This window comes from Muscardinus avellanarius (genome assembly GCF_963383645.1).
Source record: "Muscardinus avellanarius genome assembly, chromosome: 10".
Taxonomy (NCBI): Eukaryota; Metazoa; Chordata; class Mammalia; order Rodentia; family Gliridae; genus Muscardinus; species Muscardinus avellanarius.
The window spans coordinates 38,276,630-38,299,357 of record NC_137796.1 but is presented as its reverse complement, the minus strand read 5'-3'; the positions used below and the strand labels follow the sequence as shown (position 1 = coordinate 38,299,357).

At 39.5% G+C, this 22,728-nt stretch overlaps 1 protein-coding gene across 4 annotated transcripts in view; it reads left to right on the top strand.

Moving 5' to 3' along the window:
• Positions 1-3,119, top strand: part of PHKB (phosphorylase kinase regulatory subunit beta) — a gene marked incomplete at both ends in the record, with an annotated part of 214,078 nt that extends 210,959 nt beyond the window's left edge. For all 4 annotated transcript variants that reach the window (XM_080704249.1, XM_080704250.1, XM_080704248.1 and 1 more), the window contains 2 exons: positions 2,217-2,357; positions 2,982-3,119. In XM_080704249.1, the coding sequence (XP_080560375.1) occupies positions 2,217-2,357; positions 2,982-3,119 (279 nt within the window). The remainder of the gene's footprint in view (positions 1-2,216; positions 2,358-2,981) is intronic.
• Positions 3,120-22,728: the final 19,609 nt, after the last annotated feature.

The window sequence follows — 22,728 nt, the reverse complement described above, 5'->3', positions numbered from 1 at the left end:
ACCTCCATTAGCAAGTGTATGGGCAACATCACAAAAGTAGAGGATGTGATCTTTCTTCTATTAATTTTGTTTTCAGTTTTTTTTCTGTTTATAGAAATAGAACACTACTATTATAGAGAATTTCAACAGTTCAGAATATTATAGAAAAGAAAACAAAAACTTGCTCCACACCCACTAGCAAAGGATCATTGCTAGTAATTTGTTGAGGGACATCTTTCCAAACATCTCCCCGAAGGAAAAGCTTATAATTATGTGCTGTATCATCATTGCTTCATATAGAGGGAAATGCTAAAATACACAGGAATATGCACAAACATACATACATATGCCTTTTCTCACCTTAAAACATGTCGTATATATAGTGAATGTCCTAAGTGTTCATATGTAGCTCATCCTTAATTTGTTTCTTTCCCTGGGAATGCCTCTATCAGACTCCAAGTTTCTTAAAGTAAGCAATATGTCTCATTTATATAGAAGCTATCAGTGAGTACTTCACTGGATGTCGCACTTCTTACAATCCAGCATTTCTGGAACTGCAGTCAGAGCTGAGAGATATCTGGCCTCATCTCCAATGTCTCCGCATGTGGAACAGTACCAGCCAATCCGTTTCATAGCATGAAAGAGTGAGGCTGAGACTAGGGACAGGAGAAGATGGAGTTAGTAGAACAGTAAATGCTTTCCTTGAGCTCTGACCTTGACCTTCTAAGCCTGATATCCAGAATGTGGGACTTGCAGTGGACTGTGTCCTTTCTGTTGGCCAAAGTGTCATCACTCCCTTGGCAGAAGAAATTTTCCTTTAGAATTATGGCAGAACTTCATAGTCTCCTGTCTAAAGCCCTGCCCCATGAGTCTCCCATGTTGTGATCCCCAGACTTTACTGAAAGTGTTTGCTTTGATACTTTCATGTTCTGTTTTGGAAGCATTTAAATAAAGTATACTCAGTAAGATTCCCAAGTTGGAATGAAGAGATCTATTTCTCATTCCATGTACAAAATAGACACTAAGTCTTTATTAGCCATTGAGTATTCAGACACAGTTTTCACACATAAGAGATTGTCGTTTAAATAAACATAACCACTTGAAGCTGGGCATGGTGGTGCACACTTGTAATCCCAGCATTTGGGAGACAGAGACTGGAGAATCTCAGTTTACCGACAGCCTCAGCCACTTGGTAAGGCCCTTCACAACTCAGTGAGACCCTGTTTCAAAAATATAAAGACTAAAAACTAGGGCTGGGAGTATAGTTGAGAGGTACAGTGCCCCTAGGTTCCATCCCTGGCACCACAAAAAATAAATAAAAGGAAATAAACATAACCACTTGGGATAAATGTAAGGAATGGCTAAACAATAGAGTGATGCACTAAGCTAATAGTACTCATGTTATAAAAAAGCCAGTTAAGTGTGTGCGCTTATGTGTGTATATGTTTGGGTACTGGGAATTGAACCCAAGGACACACAGTTATACTCTAGTTGAACACAGTTACACTCCCAGCCCTTTTTAGTTTTTATTTTGAAACAGGGTCTCACCAAGTTTCTAAAGTTCTCACTAAATTGCTGAGGCTGGCCTCAAACCTGCAATCCTCCTATCTCACCTTCCCAAGTACTTAAGGATTACCAGCATGCACACCACACCCAGCTAATTTTTTGTGTGATTGTTTGTTTGTTAACATAGCCATTCCTCCAAAAATCTACTGTAGCATCACAGACTTAAGTTCTGGACTCTGAAGTTGTTCATTCATGAAACTCATCCCAAAATCTCCATTGAACCCACCTGCCTTCTCTGGTTTTGCTCCCTGCCACCTCTTCCTTGGTAGCCCTGCTCAGCAAGGCACTATTTTTGATGTCTTGCCAACAAAGATTCATATTCAGAGGCCCAGAAAGAGTTCAGAATGACACTTTTGGTAAATAGGCATCATGTACTATGTACAAGGTTAAAAAAGCCTTTTTCTAAGTGACCAGTTTTATGTAAGTGACTAAAAAATACCTTTAGCCTCAGGAATATACACAGTGGTGGGAAATGTGCAATTTTCAAATAGAACTTAGGTTGATAATAATATTCCATCCATAGGTGATCTTTAAGTCTCTTAATTTATCATATACACTACTTTGTGGAATAGTAGGATCATCCCATCAGTCTCATTAGAGAATGAAAACATGTCTAGACTATGTCTCTATTGTGGTTCATATAATTAACTTTCAATGTCTGTCTTTTCTAGTTACTAATGGTTGTATCCATTGTGCTTGAAAGAAACCCTGAGCTAGAATTTCAAGACAAAGTAGATCTAGACAGACTGGTGAAAGAAGCATTTCATGAATTTCAAAAAGATGAGAGTCAGCTAAAAGAAATTGAAAAACAAGTAAGTAGAGAAAACACCTTTTTGTAGAATTATTTCCATTGTCTCTGTTCTTCAAAAGGCCCTGATCTCTTACCACTTAACTTATACAACTGAATCACAGAGTGCAAAATAGAATAGTTGAGAAGCAATTTGACTTATTTGAGGAATTAATGTTACTTACTAGTTAATTACTAGTCAATTCAGCTATGAAGTTCTGACAGAAAAGAAATCTAGGAAGAGAAATTTTTTATATAGCTGGCAATTAAAATATATTTTGCCAGGAAGGAGCTATTGATTCCAGAAGGCTATAAAATTAAATTTTGAGGAAGATGGGAATGTAGAAAAAGCCACATTGGTGCTATGTACTGCTTAATATAGTTCCTTCCAGGCTCTTTGTTTAATATTTTATGCTCATCTATGAAAAGATTTCCTAAGTAAATAAAAATTATCAGCAAAGTGGAGAATACTAAAAATGTCTGCCTCTGTTTTATATGCTGAGAAGATGCCTAAGGAAAATGAAAGGAAAGCTCAGGAAGCTCATATTTTTCACAAGGAAAAATTTCTGTGAATTTATTTTTCCCTGTAGGCTGACACTGATTTTACACACAAAAAATCAAATGACTTGCTTACTCTTTTTCTTTGTAGGATGACATGACTTCCTTTTACAACACTCCCCCCCTGGGAAAAAGAGGAACATGCAGCTATTTGACAAAGGTTGTGATGAATTTGCTGCTGGAAGGAGAAGTCAAGCCAAGCAATGATGACTCGTGTCTGGTTAGCTAGTGAGGAAAGTATAAGAAGCTCTGTTGAGACACATTTTCTAGAAGTGTGCAAAGTTTTGTGTTGCAGCTTAATGAAGGCAGCCGTTAATATATGACCTGATAATGCTTGTGAGGAGATTGCCACACCCTTGTTAGAGATGTTGGACCTTTTGAATGTCATTACCAATCTAACCGTAGAAACACTTTTAATCAAGTGAAAGAAGAATTTTCATTATTATGCCAACTAAAATAATACTCCTCATTGGATGACAAAAATGAATTGAAAATTCACTATGTCATGCTTTATGATCAAATAACTTATCAAAGTGGATCTTTGATTTTTAGATTAATTTTTAACTTCTGCCATTAAAATGAATTTGCCGAGCCGGGCATGGTGGTGCATGCTTGTAATCCCAGTGCTTGGGAGGCTGAGGCAGGAGGATCACACAGGTTCAAAGTCAGCCTCAGCTACTTAGTGAGGCTCTCAGCAACTTCGTGAAATCCTGTTTCCAAAAAAGGATAAAATAGATCTGGGAGAGTAGCCCAGAGGTAGAGGCCCCTGGGTTCTACCTTCAGTACCACAAAAAAATAAAACAAATAAAATAAAATGAACTTGCCAACTAGTAATACTTACTGGGAATCAAAAGATAGTAGACGAACAGTGAACACTTTTTAAGTGGCATTGTTCTGTTAAAAAAGATATTAATATGCATTGTAAAAGGAAAATTAATCAGCCAATACTTGATTTTCAGAAATTGCACTATTAATATTTTACTATATACAGAGCTATTGTACAATTTTTACCTTGAAAACATGGCTATGGTGTTATATTTGTGCTAAGTACAGAGGTTGAACTAAAATATGTAATAAATCTATACCTTATCTAACATTTTCTTTGAGCTCCTGCTAAAAGTTGGGTATGTGTAGGATTGTTTGGAAGTATGTTAAATTTAGAACTATTATCCTTGTAAAAGCAAAATTAAAAGCCATTAAATTTTATTTCTAAGTTCATGAATGTATGTATCTGGGCACATTTTTTGTGCAGGTGTACAGCATTGAGTTTAATACTCCTGAATACTTTTATTTATGAGTACTTTGGACATAGAATGGAAGAGAATCTATGGTACCTACCATTAAATATATTTTGCTACCTACCAAATTTATGTAAGCAGAATTTAGTAAAAATAGAAAGTAGATTAAAAATTTTTATGAATTTTTTTTTTTAATGTTACAACACAGCCCATTAGTTTGAGCCCTGGTCCCAAAGAATAATTTCTGACCTGGTTTGGGGAGTTTCACATGGGAAATCAGATTTGTCACATAAAAAAAGGCAACCCATTTGTAAGGTCTTGAAAAAATTAAGGAAATGCAGGTGGGTTCAGTAACAAGTCAACTGACACCAACTAAAAGGATGTGTGAGCACATGGAGAGACTTGAGGAGTCAGTCATATTTCTCATACATTTGAGATATGACACTTAACGTCTTCCACAAGAAATTGTATATGCATTTACTGGCAAAAGTAAGAAGAATGATATAAAACCCAACCTTGCAGAACATCTTAAGAAGAGAGGCAAGGATTGACATACTTCAAAGCAGGGGAACTGAAGAAGGAAGGGAGGGAAGCAAAGAGAACTCTTTTATTTTAAGAAGTTTTTTGAAATTTTTTTTATTGGCTGAGTAAAGTTGCCAGAAATCATCCATTTTCATTAAACTCAGACATCATTTGCAAATGTGTGTTTTCTGGTTAAGGTTTAGCTTCCTGCTTAACTATTAGATGTGCAAAATTCTGATGTTTTCCTCTGCTACTAAAAGCATCCAAAAGTCTATAACATATGTATCAAATTTGTGCTTTGATGGAATTCAAAATGTATTGTTCTGAAAAGACAATTTGGAATCAGTAAATCTTGATGCTTGCCTAATCAGAAGTCAATATCTGTTTTCTAATGAGGAAAAACAAAAGTACAAAGAATTAGAACACAGAACTCATGAAAGTTAGAAGTTCCATTTGGTATATAGAGCCCAAATGTTTTAACATCTGTACTAAAGACTGACTAAGAATATTAGCACATTTATCCAAGCACGACAAGATTTAAATCTGATTTAAAGCCCTCTATCACAATGGCAGATTCACTATATAAGTTTATTGTATAAGCATCATCTGTTGGGAATTCCTGACTGAATATCAAACTCAACTATATTTTCAGAATGTCATTTGAAGAAACATGATGTCTTCCAGATTTTCTGTCATTTTATTTAAGTCTAAAAGAGTCATATTTCCATTTTTAAAAATCAAAATAGGCCAAGCATGGTGGCAAACACCCATATTCCCAGTACTTGGGAGACTGAAACAGGAGGAGTACAGGCTTGAGGCCAGCCTCAGCAATTTATCAAGGCCCTGTTTCAAAATAAAAAATAAAATAGGGCTGGGAAGTCTGTCTCAGAAGTATAATGCCCCTAGGTTCAGCTTCCAGTGTGAAAAAAAAAAAAATCGGAATGTGAGATCATCTTGATGTCATCTTCAGTATGTGTTGAATTTGCAGCGCCTTATGGACACCAAGAAACATTTGCTGAACACCTGAATACATTTAACTTTTCGTCAAAACTCTTAAAAAGATTCAGACAGGCGGTTAGCCCTTCAGGAGCATGCATGTTAAATAGACAGCATATGAAAATATAAGAGTTAACACAGTGTGAAAAAATTACAGCAGCAGAGAGAGACCATTTAAATTAAGAGGTTGAAAGAAGCAGACAGGTCATAAGGTCCCCTAGCTCAAATAAAAATGTGAACAAGAAAGGAGGAAGAATCAGAAAAAAAACACCACCAGCAGCATTCAAACTCAGAAAAGCATCAAGAAGACAGAAGATCCCCTGGAATTAGCACATGACTCTTATACTGTGGCCTCTCAGAAGCTGTGCACAGGGGAGGACAAAGTTACCAAGTAAATTATGAAATCCCCAGTATACTTGCAGTGTTGGAATCAGCATCTGGAGGAAAGGTGGGAAAATGTTTTCAGAGTTGAAGTTCTTCTACCACCACATGTACCACGAGCCTGCTTTATTCTCCAGCAGGGGTACTGCCAACCCATGCATAGAAATGGCACCCTTTCTAGGTAGCATCTCAACCCTGTGGACGCGAGTCTTAGTGAGAATAAAGCAGATGCAACCTGTATCAGGACATGTTGCTTAGAGAAAACTACCTCAGCCCTCAGTCACCCTCTCCCCAAGCACCCTTGTGAGAAGAGGTTCAAAAGACGACCCAAGTGGGCTCCCACAAAGCTGCTGTGCCAGTCATAAAAATATGGAAAAGTAAGCCGAGTATGGTGCCACATGCTTGTAATTCCAGCATTTGGGAGGCTGAGACGGGAGGATCGCAGTTTATGGACAGCCTCAGCTACTTAGGCCCTTTGCAACTCAGTGAGACCTCTTTCAAAATAAAGAATAAAAAATAGGGCTAGGTGTGTCACTCAGGGAGAATATCCCTGGGTTCCATCTCCGGTACCATAAATACACACACACACACACACACACACACACACACACACACACACATATATATATATATACATATATATATACATATATATATATATATGTTATGTGCATATATGTATGTATATGTATATGTAGTATAGGCAGGACACAGTGGCACACACCTATAATCCCAGTAATTGGGAGGCTACAGCAGGAGAATTGCAGATTTGAGGACATCCCCCTGCAATTTAGCAAGACCCTTAGCAACTTAGCAAGACCCTATTTCAAAATACAAAAGAGGCTTGCAGTGTAGCTCAGAGCTAGAATGGCCCTGTATTCAATCCCCTGTTCTCCCCACCCATCCCCCAAAAAGAAAGAAAAAGATGGAAAGAAATTGCCTGCAAACTATGTAAAAATTATGGAGGTGGAGGGAGGAAAGTGGAGGAGACATAGGACCCGTTCTGAAAGAAACTTGAACTAGAACATTCTCCACTACAGATGTCCTATACTTTAAAAGAAATAAAAAAGAAGTCAATGAAAAAATATCTAAGACAATATAGTAAGATAGAAAGGAAACTAGAGCTAGGGGAACAAACTTCATAAATTAGAAATGGCAAAGAGCAAAATGTACACAACTTAAATTGAATTGCTGACACACAGGAAAGTTTGAGATAATTCAGCCAAGTCTGTAAGCATCAACTATATATACCAAACACTGCTGCTGGCACAGTAGTGGAGAAAATTAAAAAAAAGATTTTCTTCAGTTGGTTTGGGGAACATGTGATGGCCTGTAATGATAAGTGCTATGAAGAAAGGATGAGGAGTGTTGGGTCTCAGAAAACAATACCTCAAAACATGACAGTTTGACATGCTAGATGCTTTGAACCGAAAGGATAACCAGTGTCTCTCTGACCTCCCCATTCTTCCACTCCTGAAATGCTGGAAGGGGTTTTCTCCCAAGTTTGCCTAGGAGGCAGATCCTCCAGAAGACTGACTCAAAAGATGAAAGACTAGAGCTGACATCACACCCAGTGCCCCTGGGCTCAGTCCAAGACACATTGTGTCCCAGAAAAAAAAGGAGAAGAAGAAGAAGAAGCCATATTGGAACACATCTTGGAGAAGTTCAAGCCAAAAAAGCAAACAGACAAAAAAATCATCTTCTAGTACTCACATTTCCACATTAGTGCAATGTTGTACAATAAGTTTTATATAAGTATTTTTTATTCCACCATCATAAAGGCATATGAAGAAATCTTAAATATGCAAGGACTTAGGAATCATAACAACTCTGAGCCTTTCTTGAAAATATTTGACTAAAATCAACCAAGAGAAGCATTGTGAAGAGTATGGTGATGGAGAAGAGAGGATGCCTAAGAACTATTTATGAACCATGAAGCCATTGAATTATAAGATTAACATTAGCAATGAGATTTAGTTACAGAAAAGAATATAACTTGAATGATAAACTTCAGAATTTTAAATGACACAACTAGTGGTCTGGGACAAAACCCTAGAGCTTGTTACCAACTGGGTGGGGGCTCAGAAGAAAGTAAAAGTGAACCAATGTCCTTGTCTTTCTCAGCAAGATATTCACTTCATTTTTTAAGGTCAAGAAATCAAAAGAAATTTTTTTTAAGTTTACTATCTAAATTGCAAAAGTAATTTAATTGCAATAATGTCAAGGGAAGAGGATTCATCAGAAAACTGACATTTAAACCTAGGCATGGTGGTGCACATTTGTAATCCCTGTACTTAGGAAGATGAGACAGGAGGATTGCAGGTTCAAGGACAACCTCCAGCAAGTGGTGAGCCTCTCATCAACCTAGCAAAACCCTGTTTCAAAATTTAAAAAACTGAAAATAGGGTTGTGGATATAATTCAGACATAAAATGACGCTGTTTTTCCAGACTGGAGAAACTGGGATAGGATTGGAAAAAAAATCTTTGCCATCTGCCCTTTGGACATATCACAACAACATGGACTCCTTTGTGGTGTGCAAGGTGCATTGTTGACAGTAGAACAAGGACACAGCAGAACAGATTTTCTCAGTGAGGGAGCTGGGAGCCCTGCAGATCTGAGAAGCACATTCACTCTGGAACCTAGCTTAATCCTCCTCTTTCCTTGCAAAAAGATTAGCTGAGCTATATCTGACAGAAAAGTCAGGCCATCTTCCATCTTCTTGAAAGCACTGAAGGATACCAAGTAAGCACAAAAGTTCACAGCATGAGTGTCTTTTAATCTCTTCAAGCCCACAACAAAATGAGAAGGAAGAGCTCAATAACATCAGTCACTCACCATCAAGTGCCCACCCTACCATGTATTTGGTAGAGAAATACAATGTGAGGTAGATAATTAACTCCCACCTTTTGCAGACGGAAAGGGCAGGTTTAAGTGGCAGTTTTGGAATACTGACTGAGCCACCAGTGAAGATGACAGGTTCAGAAGAGATTTTGATCATTTAGAGGAGTGTTTGTTTTGGGAGCCTGAGAGTTGGTACCATAATCACAAATCTTCATTCAACACACATTTCTGGCTCTTCAGAATCAGTTTGTTTGTTTGTTTGTTTGCTTGTTTGTTTGTTTTCCCTATGGAGACATTACAAATTATGAAAGACACAAATTATGACCTAGAAATTTGGCAGCACAATCATTTCTCTTCTGGTCAACTTTAAGTAAGATTCTGGGTTGAAAAGAAGCAGTATGAAATCAAGCAAAAATAAAATATTTTGAATGTTTTTTCCTGCCACTTCCTTATTTTGTTAAAAAGTAAAATAAAATAAAATATGATTGCCCAGCCTTTGAAATCATTATTGCATTCAACTAGAGAGTCTATGGAAGTTCAGATATTTTTCTGATTTTGCTTTTTTTGTTTGTTTACTGTCCTTGCTTCTAAGTTTATTTTACCCCATTATGGAGTTCACAATGGCTAATTTCATCCTGTTGGTTCATGTTAATTAACATTCACCTTACACAACCATTTCCTGGTCTCCAGCTTAGAATTATGAGAAAGGATAAAACTGAGAGTCTAAGAGCTTGAGTTGCAGCCCTAGATCTCCCATTTTCTGAATGTTGTAGACCTTTCCTTTACACATTTTACTCCCACATGTCTGTTACTTGAAGAGCTCCTCCATTTTCCTGTCTTAAATATATCTTCTGTTCTCATAACTCCTAAATCAATCTCTCTCTCTCTCTCTCTCTCTCTCTCTCTCTCTCTCTCTCTCTCTCTCTCTCTCACACACACACACACACACACACACACACACGGATATGTATGTTCAAATATCCATCTGTATCTCTATTTCCCCTCTGAAATTTCCATTTATCTGTTCTACCTTTCATCAAACATCTTTCTTATAAAAGTTATATAGCACTTGCTTTTTACTTCCAGTATAGACAGTTCTACATTCTGACTTCAATCTCTCTTCTCTGTGGCATCCCTATTATCTTAAGCCCTGCAGCCATATTTAATAGTCTCTTCATCAATTACCAGAACTCATTGTCTTTTTACTTCTGTCTTCACAATATGCCATCTCCTTTCTTTTTCTACTACCAGGGCCCAGACTGCAAATGCTCATTTGATTTCTGACTTGAACCAGGAGAAAGTTCCCCAGCAAGAAGTGAGTTCTGCTTGTACCAGTATTGGGAATGGCTAGAAAGATTTGAGAAAGCTCGATTATTAATAAATAAGGATGTGGTTTCTGCCAAGAAGCAGGCAACTATTCTAATGTAAATTAAGCTAGCTAAAGGTAATTATCAAGTTGATAGGAGAGGGGAACTAAAACTTCCTCATCCTCATTCTAAAGACAGGTTTACATAATTGGATAATCTAGCTAGGATGGGAGGAGGGGGTCGACCTTCCTGAAAGGAGACACCTGGGTGGGAAAAGTAAGGGGAGGAACTTTACAGGGACTTTTACTACATCAGAATTATGTGAAACAAGATGGAGGATGTCATGTGTATAAAAAGTCTATTCCATGTTTTGTACTTCGGTGATTTCATTCGAAGCAACCCCTCATGTAACATGAGGCTGTAACTGTCTTCTGCATTTCTTTTTTAATATACTTCTTTAAATCTTCAGCAGGAGTTCGGGCTATTGCATATTTATCCTTAGCTCAGGACAAGAACCATGGTTTTTGTGTTTGGGGGGGAATTATTCCCAGGGGTCTAACAAAGGTCCCTGGGGACAGTTCCCCTAGATGGTAACAGTCACAGTCCAAACTGTAACATCTTCTTTAACTGTAACACTGCTCACCAGCCTAACTGTAATCATAAAATCACAAATGAGACAAAGAGTGTCCCAGTCTAGGAGAAAGGATGTCTGCTGCCCAAGAGGAGACTGAAACAGTATGATAGGCCTAGAGAGGCTTCCCAGGGAACCCTGCCCAGAGCCTGGCCACAGACTTGCCTAGGACTCCTCACCACAATCAATCCATCAGGAGTTTTGGCTCCATGTCTGCTAAGCTCTATCTATGGTTTATCTCATTTGGACCTAACACGATCATTATTCCCATTTTATAAGTGAGGAAAAAGAGTAGCTGAGAAATCAATGCCAGAGCTAGGTTAGAACCAAGTTCTGCATGATTCTAGATCTAGGTGCTGAACTCCCTATATGAATTTGCCTCACCTTCTTAACCACCTAGTTTTATTTTTTAACCATCTATATCCTTTTTTTTAACAACTAAGAAAAAGCAATTCTGAATAGTATCCTCAATGGAGGGAGAGTCCCCCTTTCCCCTGTGCTGTAAATGCAGAAGAATGAAAACTTCCTTCCATTTCTGCCCTCAGATTCTTCTCCATTGCATTCTCCTCCTTCCCTCTCAATGGTGTTCCCCAGCTCAATTAAGGATAGCTTTTTGTAGAGCCCAGGAGATTTGGTTTTCTCTTGGGGTGTTGTCTCCTGGGTAAGTTCTTCCCAGGGCCATGATTCCCAGGAGCATGGTACATTTGATTGTCAGGAACAATAAGGCTTATAAATATCTCTCCCTATTCAGAACTAACATCCTCTAAGATCCATGGTTTCAAAACAAATCCTGGATTTGGTTCAGATCTTGCTGCTTGTATGGCATAATCAAGATGGGGCAAGGCCTTTCCAAGATGTGCCCTTCTCTGATCCTGGAGCAAGGTCTTATGGAGGTGAGATCCCTGAGGATCAAGAGATAGGCAGTAGGAGCCTGTAGCCAGGCCCTAAAATGATAAAGGGGCTGTGGAATGATTCTTTTGAACCTGGAGGTCCATGATCTATATGCACATCTTCCATAGGGAGGACACTTTCGTGTTCTCAGTAGAGCACTGCACTACCTCCCTGTCTCTACCCTTTACAGGCCCCATTAATTTAAAAAAAAAAAAAGGACCTAGACTGGTTTGTAAAGATTTTAATTACCACCTTAGGTGAGAAATGATGCTATCCTGGTGATTCTAGAATGCTCTAAGGAAACTAGCCAAACTGCAGAATGCTTCCACATTGATCCTGCTATGAATTAGTATGCTTCTTCACCTTTCCTCTCATACACTAAATTTCTATTTGGGTTTCATTGTTTCTCCACATTCTTCCACTGGAAGAGGATGAGAAAGTCACTTTCTAATGCTAAGAGAATATATCCCACTGCTAAATACAATACCCTCTGCCCTTCCTTCAGATCTCACTATCTATCCACTACAGCAGAATTGAATGTCTGTAAACACTTTTATTTTGTAAATAAACTTTCAATGGCTCCCTAATGTCTGCAGATACAGATGTGGTCTCTGTCTGAAATGCACTTTCTGTATTTGTCTCTCTTCAGTCTTTCCATCCTTGTGTTCTCCCATTCTCCAGGATTCTTGAAGTTCTACTGGTGTTTGTGTGTGTGTGCGTGTGCGCGCACACGTGCACACTTTACTAGGGATTGAATTTTGAATTTAGGGGCTTTCTTTTTTAGTGTGTGTGGGTCTGGGGATGGAACCCAGGGACATTTGAGTTCCAAGCTACACCCCCTGCCGTATTTTTTATTCTTTATTTTGAGACAGGGTCTCACTAAGTTGGAGAAGGCCTCACTAAGTAGCTGAGGCTCACTGTGAACTGCGACCCTCCTGTCTCAGCCTCCCAAATGCTGGGATTACAAGTGTGTGCCACCATGCCTGGCTTCAACCCAGGGGCTTTCTACCTCTGAGATACACCCCCAGCCCTATTTTATCATCGTCGTCGTCGTCGTCATCATCATCATCATCATCATCATTATTTTATTTTGAAACAGAGTCTAAGTTGCAGAGGGACTTGCTAAATTGCTGAGGCTGGTTGTGAACCTAGGATCATCCTATCTCAACCTCCCAAGTACTGGGATTATGGGCATGGCTCCCACACCCACTTGGACACTTTCTTTATACTCTGTATTATATTTCAGGGTGGTCCACTGCCCTTTGTGAATGGCAACTTAGTGACTATGTTGTTCTTCTATCCTCTTCCATAGGGAGGACACTCAAAGGAGGGCATCAAAGCAAGTCTTTGCAGGTAAATTTCCAGGCCATCCTAGCTGCCCCCATCTGCTAATGTCTAGCTAGCTACCTAACAATATGCTCAAGAATGCCAGGTAATCCCATGCAATTATAGAGTTCAGGTGACGAACTGGTGGATTCATTATTTCATAATGTCAATGTCCTTTAGGTAAGGCTTCATACCCAGGACTCAATAAAGGCTGAGTAAGTTAGGTATCTTCACCCAGAAACCACTATAATACTAAAAGTATAGCAGAAGCTAGAGAAATGCTTGTTGTTTGATTAAATAAAAAATAGTGAACAATAAATAATAGGAATGGGGATTTGCCCAAGGAAAGACATAATTGAAAATTATATCTAAAAATAGGAAAGGAACTAAGGGCTGATTGAGTAGTTTTGTATATAACTATACAGTTAGAGAAATTCAGTAAACCTGTACACATCTCATCTAGAAAATGGAAGGGGAAAAAATGTAAGCTTGACGTTTATGAGAACAGCTGATGAATGACTTTAGTCATTTGAAAGCAAAAAGCTGAGAATTTCAATTTTGCCTTGTAAAAATAGCTTTAGAGTCACATTCTGAAACTGGAAGGTTTTATGCAAATTTATAATACAGGTGATTTTTCAACTTTGGTTGAACAGGGAAGTAAATAACTACAACTAGCAGAGTCAGCAGTTAGTTAAGTGATTCTTTCAAGTACATCAAGAGCTATGCCATTAATTTCCTCTGTTGTGGAGGTGGAGAATGATATCAACACAGTTCTTTCTTCTTCTGGCCTAGTACCCCATGTTCCTGACAACTTAGTTGGCAGAATTTTGGTTTAAATACATCACACCAATGAAATGTTCCCCAGATTCTTTAAGAGAACAACCAGGACAGCAGTGTGCAGTGTTAGTTGGAGCCCACACTGGCCTTTATTCACCTTGCTTTGTCATAAACTAGAGGAAACATGTACTCTGGTCTCTCTTGGCTCCTGTAGCCAGAAACTATCTCAGCACATCTCAGAGGGCTACTGTGAAGGAAACTGGGTATAGCAAATGAGAAAGAGCACTGAATGATTATGCCACTTTAATATATAGAATTATTGAAGTTTTCTTGGCATAAGTAGAAGTTATCCCATTACACGCTATATAAAATGACATTTTAGCCATATACAGGCATTGTATCACCCCACATGTACATGGATGCTTGACTTGAATGTGCCAGGACCCATTAGAAGTCTATATGAATCTTAACCCTGTTATTGGAAGTTAAAATTCAAAATCCTTTTCAGTCCTGAGATACACAGCAAAGCCTCTTGCCTGTGTTTTTTCTGCCTTCACCTCCTCCTCTCCTCCTTTGGCCTGGCTGCTTCTCTCACCCAGCAGCTCCTAGTCACTTCCTTGGGCCTTTTCAGAGCCCCAAGGTAGAGAGCTTCTCATGTTACATGCTTCATTTTTTCAGAGAAGTGGAAGAATGATCACAACTGTAACTTAATAACAGTCTAGTGATTTGCTCCTGGAAACATTACCTTATAGGATAGGGAGAATGTTCTAGAATTATGATGATAACTGAACAAATCCATGAATATATGAAAAATTATTGAACTGTAAACTTTAAATTAGTGCATTGTGAGTATGCCTGTAATCTCAATACTTGAGAGACAGAGACAGGAGGATCAAAGGCTCAAGGTCAGCCTCAGCAACTTAGAACCTCAGCAACCTGTTTCAAAGTAAAAAATAAAATAGGGCTGGGGGTATAGCTTAAAGATAGATGGCCCCTTGTTTCCATCCCCAGTTCTACAAACATACAAAAATATCTAATGAGACAATTGTATAGTATGTGAATTACACCTCAATAAAGCTGTCTTTAGAAACACAGAAACAGCCTTTCACTGAAATGAAAGCCCTAGAAGAGGCAGAAAATGTGTCTACCTTGTTCATTGCTGCAGACCTAGAATACATGTGGTGCCTGGTACCTGATGTTGCTTCAATACTCATTGACTGTTGATGAAGAAGAGGAGCACAAGACAGGCTGTTCTTCTGAGTGGGTCTGACCTTGTAAATATTTTGTGTTTTCTTCTACTTGGTGTGTGTGGGGGTTTGCTTTGATGTATTCCACCCTCTTATTTTAATGCTTTTTAGATAAATGCCCTTGAACCTCTGTCATGCTACAAAGGGAAGCAATAACTGAGTTTAGAGGTTCCAAGCTGAGAGGAGCCCTGGAATTTCCCCCCCTGAAAGGTTTCCTCATGCAGGTCTAGGCCAGCTCTGTATCTGCAGATCCAGCCAAATAGTATCAAGTGCCATCTCCACACATTGAGGTAAAAATTAGAGGTCTATGCACAATGCCATTTCACAGCATCATAGCCAACAATTCCTAGGTAAAGAAAATGAGCAGTGGCAAGTGGACAGCTGGATCATTACTGCCATTATCATGATTCCTTTACATCTTGCCAACAGCTTCTCTGGTGTTTGGCTGAGCTCCAGAGAGATACTGCACACATCTGTGTCACAACTGATGAAATTCTGCAACCAACAGGAATCAGCTAGCTATGATGGGATCCATAGGAAAGAATTCTGCCTGGGCATGTCCTCTTGTTCCTCCAAAGCTCTGATCTTTAGTTATTTTAGAATTGCTCCCAGCGATAGAGCCTAAGGGAACAGTCCATGTGTTTGGCTCCATTTGGTTCTATCTCCTTCTACTTTCCTTTCTGCATCAGTGACTCAACATGAACCAACAGATGCTCCAGTGAACATCATAACTGGAAAAACTACCTTACCTTTTTGCTTGCTGGTTGTGTGTGGCTACTAAAGGCAACATCTAAATGTGTAAAAAGAGTGGGAAGTAAGCAGAGGGTCAGATTACATTCTTTCTTTCATGGCAAACTGTTCTTTCCCAAGCAGAGGCATAACTCTGTAATTACTGCCTGTACACAGACTACTTGAGACATTACTTTCAACTGATGCCCCTTACTGGTCACTTATGTAAAATACTAGTGGGGCTGGCTCCAGGATGCATATTTGGATTAAAAATACCCATGAGTGCATGTAAATGGCTCTCGATATAAACTAGAGTCCTTGCTTTTTTCTATGTAGCAACTTCCTACAGATTACTTCTGTCAAGTGCCAGCTGGGAGTGCAGGGGTCTAGAGCTCTGGCAGTGGCTCTGATCAAAAGGTGTGATTTGTTTCTAGATTTTAATTTTTTTCTGGATTTAGTCTATTAACAAATTCATTAATTTATGCATCCAGAAATATTGACCGAACACTGTGACAGGTACTAAGGCTCTAATAGTAAACAAGACAGGCAAGGTCTCTGTTCTCAAGGGCTTTTTATATTCTAATGTAGAATTATGGGATAATTAAAGACATAAAGAATATTAAAGAGTTTAGTGAACAAAAAAAGAAACAAAAATGGTAGAAATTGGAGAGTTGTGAGGAAGCATGAGATACTTTAGGATAGGTCAGAAAGGCTTCTATGTGCAGGTAATATCTGAACTGAGTGATACGCTAAGAGAAGAGTGATCCAGACAGGGAGGAGGACAATTTCAAGCGTCCCAAGGCAAAAGCAAGTCCATTCCTGCCTAACAGAAGTGCAGAGCTGCTGAACTGGAGTGAGCCAAGGGGTCTGGCTCCATGCACGTGGAGGGTAGAACTGCAGCTGTACCAGGTGGAAATGCTATGGCCTAGGCCAGAGGCATGGCTTCTAGTCCAGCTGCAGTGGGAAGAAATTGTAGGTTTTAAGCATGTGTATTGGGGGTTTCTACATGAATGCCTTGGGATGAGAAAGAAGATCTCAGGGTACTCCTCACAGGGTCAGAAACAAGGACATCTGAGAACTCAAAGCCAGGCTTCAGTCACTTTTTTCCAGTAAATGGCCTCTCTTGGCCCTAGTTAGTCACTTGGCTTCCATTTGAGACAACCTTGAAGAAAAGGCAATGGGAAGACCTGTGTGCTTTTAGCTGCCTTTCAGCCAGTGACCTCCATCCTTTTCAGTTCATCGTGACAACTTATATTAGATTTCTGAAATCAAGTGCTACTTCTTTTTCATGAAGAGGATCTGCTATTAATTAAGATTTCTCAGCCACATTTGCAGACATTGTAGAAATCTAGACATTTCTACATTTAAAACTACTGTCACTGGATTGATGGGTGCTAAAAGCCAGCCAGCCTCCTCCTAAAGTTGTTTCCTTCCTGCCTCTGAGTCAGGGCACAAGCGGGCCTTCAAGGGATTCCCAAGAACCTCTACTTCAAGAACTGTCCTAGGCTCTCCTGCAACATTTTTCATGGTCCTTAGAGGCATAGAATTGCTAACAATCCATGTCATCTACTTTTGGAATCCAGTCTAAACATCATTTACTCAAAGTGAGCAAAATTATAAACATTTTTTGCTGATGAAGGATAAGAGATCAAAGCATTTCCAAAATATATTGCTTTTTCCCAGGGGAGGAGTATATATTCTGGCACATAAAATATAGCAGCAACCAGCTGGGTGTGGTGGCGCACATTTGTAATCCCCGCGCTTGGGAGGCAGAGACAGGAGGATTGTGCAGGTTAGAAGCCAGCCGCGCTGGCTTAAGAGACCTTGTTTCCAAATAAAAAAGCATAAAAAATAGGTCTGGGAGTGTAGCCCGGAGGTAGAAGAACCCCAGTAACACACACACACACACACACACACACACACACACACACACACACACACACACACATAATCAGCAACCAACCATCACAATGTTTTTGTATGATGTGCAGGAGCAAATCTGTATGTTCTTCATAAATTAGGGTTGTCGTCTTGATCATAGTGAAGTGTGGGAGGCAAACACAGCTTCATGATGAGTCTTGGTTCTACCCTATTCTTTGCCTTCTTGAGATTTCAACTCCCACTAGTGTTTTCTGGTAAGTTAATACTCAATTATAACATTCTTTAGTAATATTTCTTGACAGGTATAACTAAAGTAATAATAAAGAAGGGTCAGGAGGAAATGGATCTTTAAACAGCTTTCATGCTTGTGATAGAAAGTAGAGCACAGGGTTAGCTTCTTCATGTAGCTCTGGAATACATTGTCACCTTAGTATCCTTTTGGTTTGAAGTCATCATCACTAGGAGATTTCTTGGTAAATACATGCATTAGTCTAATGGTACCATACCATAGAACCACATTTACTATGTTGTTTGTCTGTGGTGATCCCAGAGACCTCACTCGTTGGGTCTAGTGTTAAGTGTAGGTCTCCCTCACACTTTCCTCTGATCAGAACCTGAATCTGCCTGAGCCTCTGCTATATCCAACAGAAGACCCCACTCCCACCTTCTCCTGGTTGAACCGCAAAGTCTCAGACCTAGGGAGTTTATTGTGGCTATGTGAATCCCTGGGGGTGCCATGCTGGACATTCTTCTGCAGGAACTGTGGCTTCACCTATGTTGTTATTGAGTGCTCCTCTGGATCTCTGGAGGGTGTGGTAAGCTCAGCTGCCACTGCTGCAAGTTACAGACTCCATCCCCTCCTTCACCGGGATGAGCTGCAATGTCTCACACCCAGGGTGTTTATCATGGCTGCATGAGTCCCTGGGGGCACTGCACTGGGTGTTCTCCTGTGGGGTTGGAGGCTTCACTTATGGTGTTGTTGAGTGCCAGTCTGAATCTCTGGAGGGTGTGCTGGGCTTAGCCACCACTGCTGAATGCTGTCGCTGGTATTTGCTCAGGAGGAACTGATGACTTACAGTCCCCATAATCTGCAGCTGCTTACCACTTACCTCAAGTCCTTGGTTGTTTTCCTGTTGTCTCTGGAGTTGGATGCAGTGAGGTAAGATGGTGCTGCTGTGGAGCCTACAGCTGGAAGGCGGACAGGTTTTTTCCCCCCTGGGGTTGCTGAGCACTACACTGGATCCCTGGAAGGCATGGTGAGCTTGGCCACCACTGCTGCAAGTTGTAGCAAGTGTTTGCACAGGAAGAACTGAAGGCTTACAACTCCAATGATCTGCAGCTGCTCACTTCAGGTCCTTGGTTGTTTTCCTGTGTGTTTCTTGAGTCAATGAGGCAAGGTGGTGTCATTGTGGTGCCTGCAGCTGCAAGGCAGTCGAGATTCATTTCTGCTCTCTGATCGGTCTTCTAACCTTTATTTCCCCTGCTGTCTTGTACCTATCATGTGATTCCTCTACTGGTAGTATTTTCAGAATTTGTAGAATCCTGTTTTTAAGGCAATGGAGATCGGGTGTCAGCAGGACTGGTATGTGCTGCTTCCCTCTGTTGCCATTTTCCCAGAAATCTCAATGAGTTGTTGAGACTGGCCTTGAACCTGTAATCCTCCTGTCTCAGCCTCCCAAGTACTGGGATTACAGATATGAGCCACCATATCTGGCTGAAACTCTCAAATTTGTACCCCATGATTGATTAGCTCTCTGCTAATCATGCAGTCTGTCTGGTCAGAAGGACATGTTGCTTCTGAAGAAACACATCCTTGTGCACATGGAGATGTGCTGCAGACACAGAAAAATTTCATTTTCTCATATTATAGTCTTGGGGTTTGTCAAAACATCACTTTTTATGGGTGCATTCTAGTTTCTCACTATATGTACCTATCTCCAGCTAAATTCTGGAGACTAAGAAGAGAATGCATGAACACACTGCATTGTTTCTTTCTCTGACACTGTTTGATGTTCCTCTCTATAAAATACAGAAAACAAATACTTGGCTCAGTGACTTGCTATGAGGCAATAAACATGAAAGTGACATTGCCACATCATCCCTCTCCTCACTCCTCCAGTGACCATCTTTTATACCTCTGTATGCTCCGCATTACCCAGAAGAGCTCCATGCACACTGGAAACTCTCATTTCTCTACCTGAAGGCAATGCAGAAAAAAATCAACCCAGCTAGATTCTCAGAAGACTTGTCTGTCATCCAGTTGTATTTTTTGTCCAGGGTCCACTTAACTACTGACTTTGTCCTTCAGTTGTTGTTTTCAAAGTCTGTAGATTCTTAGGACTGAGGTGGACTTTAAAAGAGTCTTGGAATTTGTCACAATTGTAAAAAACATAAGTATTGCTTTTTATGAATCCAATAAAGGAACTTTCCATTAATGTGGGAAGTTTCACATTAAATTAATTTAACTTTCTTTTTTTTATGTCTTTTAAGCTGAGGTTAGGCTAAAGTCAATATTTTTTTTTTATTGGTGCACTGTATTCATACATCATACTAGGATACATACTTTTGTAGACATACATGCACACTTTTCCCAGTCAGCCCCCACCCAATTACCACCCCATTCTCTCCCTATCCCTCCCTCCCATGCTTGGCTTAGTAGTTGACATCTAGTATTATGGCAATTTATCTACAATTAAAAATGATAATCTCACATAAATTTCATTTGTCTGATACCAAGCTTTTGATGACTTAAAGATAACATTTCAATATTTCTTTTTGCTTTATTTCTTACCAGAGAATATTTTTTTCTATTTTTTAGGTGAAACTATCATATATTTATATATTTATTTTTCAGAAAAAAATCTATCCTAATATGGAATATGGACTCTAGGTACCCAAACGATCTTGAAAAAGAACAAAGCTAGAAGATATATATTTTCTGATTTCAAACCATATAAAGCTACAATAATTGAAAGTGTAGTACTATTCTAAAGGCAGATATATAAACCATTGAAGTTAAATAAAAGCCTAGAGCTAAATTCTTCCCTATATTGTCAAGTTATTTTTGACAAGGTTTCCACGAACATTTGGTGGTGGGAATAATAATCTTTTAACTAAATATTGTTGAAACATAATAATTACATGGAAAAGAATAAAGTTGGACCCTTACCTAATCCCATATACAAATATTAACTCAAAATAGATAAAAGACCTAAATATAAATCTTAAGACTATAAACTTTTAGGAGAAAATCTGGGTCATTAAACCTCACAACATTGAAATTGGCAGTGATTTCTTGGATATGATTTCAATGGCACAGGCAACAGAGGAGTATACAAACTCCCTAAAAAATAAAAAAAAATATTGTATATCCAAAGACAATGTAAACAGAGTTAACAGTTACTAATAGAATGGGATAAAATATTTCCAATTGCTATATCTGAAGGTATATTAATATTCCAACTAGAAATCCTAAAAATTAACAACAATAAAGGCAAACAATACCCTTTAGAGATAGGTAAAAGACTAACATAAATAATGAATCTCCACAGATAACCAATCTTAGTTGTCTGTTGGATGGAAAATCTTGTATCTCAGGTTCTGATGTGTGTTACCTATTTCTTCTTTGTAGTTAATCTCTTTGAGTATTTTCTCTAGCGCTGGTTTTGAAGACATAAATTCCTTCAGTTTCTGTTTGTCATGGAAGCTTCTTATTTCTCCATCTAATTTGATAGAAATTTTTGCTGGGTAGGAAATTTTTGGCTGGAAGTTGTTTTCTTTCAGAATTGGGAATATGTTACTCCAAGCCCTTCTGGCTCTCATAACTTGGTTTGGGAAGTCTGGAGTGATTCTAATTGGTTTGCCTCTGAATGTCACTTGGCCCTTTGCTTTTTTTGCCTTTAAGATTCTCTGCTTGGCTTCCACATTGGTCATTTTGACAATTATGTGGCGTGGGGATCCTCTTCTCCGATCCTGTCTAAAGGGAGTTCTATAAGTTTCCTGGACCTTTGTATCAACCTCTTGCTCTATGTTTGGAAAATTTTCTGCTATTACTTCCTTGAAGAGATTGTTGATCCCTTTGGTTTCACTTTCTTTTCCCTCCTCTATTCCAATTATTCTTAGGTTAGCTCTCTTAAAATGGGCCCATATTTCTTCAATATCAGATTCCTGCTGTCGGATATTTTTTTCTAGATTAGAAACTATGCGTTCATTTTTGGAATGATCATCTTCTAAGAGCGAGATTCTGTTCTCCATGTGGTCTAATCGGTTGTTTGTGCTTTGAATTGAGGCCTTTACTTCATTAATTGCATCCTTTATCTCTTTTTGGCTCTCTCTGAGTTCTTTTCGAAGCACCTCTATTATTTCTACAGTTATTTTCCTGATTTGATTTTCTAGAAATCTCTGATTTTCTGTTTTATCGGGTTCTGATGTTGTGGGGTTGTGGGCATTAATTGCTCCAGTATTATTCCTCTTTCCCATGATTTCGGATGTTTGTGCCTTCTCTGGGTTCTTCCCTTGGGTCACTATGACTTCACTTAAGGTGTTCTGGATCTCAAGTCAGTAGTATCTCAGACCCCACTACTCCTTTACTGGGTTTTATCACAGAGTCTCTGACCCAGAGAGTCGATAGAGGCTGCTTTAGACTGTGGGGGGTGCCAGGTTGCAGGTTCTCCTATGGTGTGATATCTCTGCCACCGCCCCTCCCCCACTGGGTCAAGTCCCAGGGAGTACAGTACTGGGATTTCTCCTCTGTGGCCTGCAATTTGACTCACTGTTCTTGAGTACGCAGATGTAGCTGTACTGGCCTCGCTGAATTCTCTGCTGCTGCCGCCGGTGGCAATATGGCGCCGCTGCTACGCCCTCGGCTGTGGGGCTGGTGTTTTTCTTCTTGGTTTTGATTTCCACTCTGAATCCCTGCAGCGTGTGCTGAGCTCGACCACTGGGAGCTTTAGATGTCTCTGCGCGGAGAAATCCCGCCTGGCTGTTCCGCAGTGGCTCACCTCGGATTGCTGTAGCCGTCCCGTGAATTCGCCGGTGCCGCCGGCAGTATGGCGCTGCTGCCGCGTCTG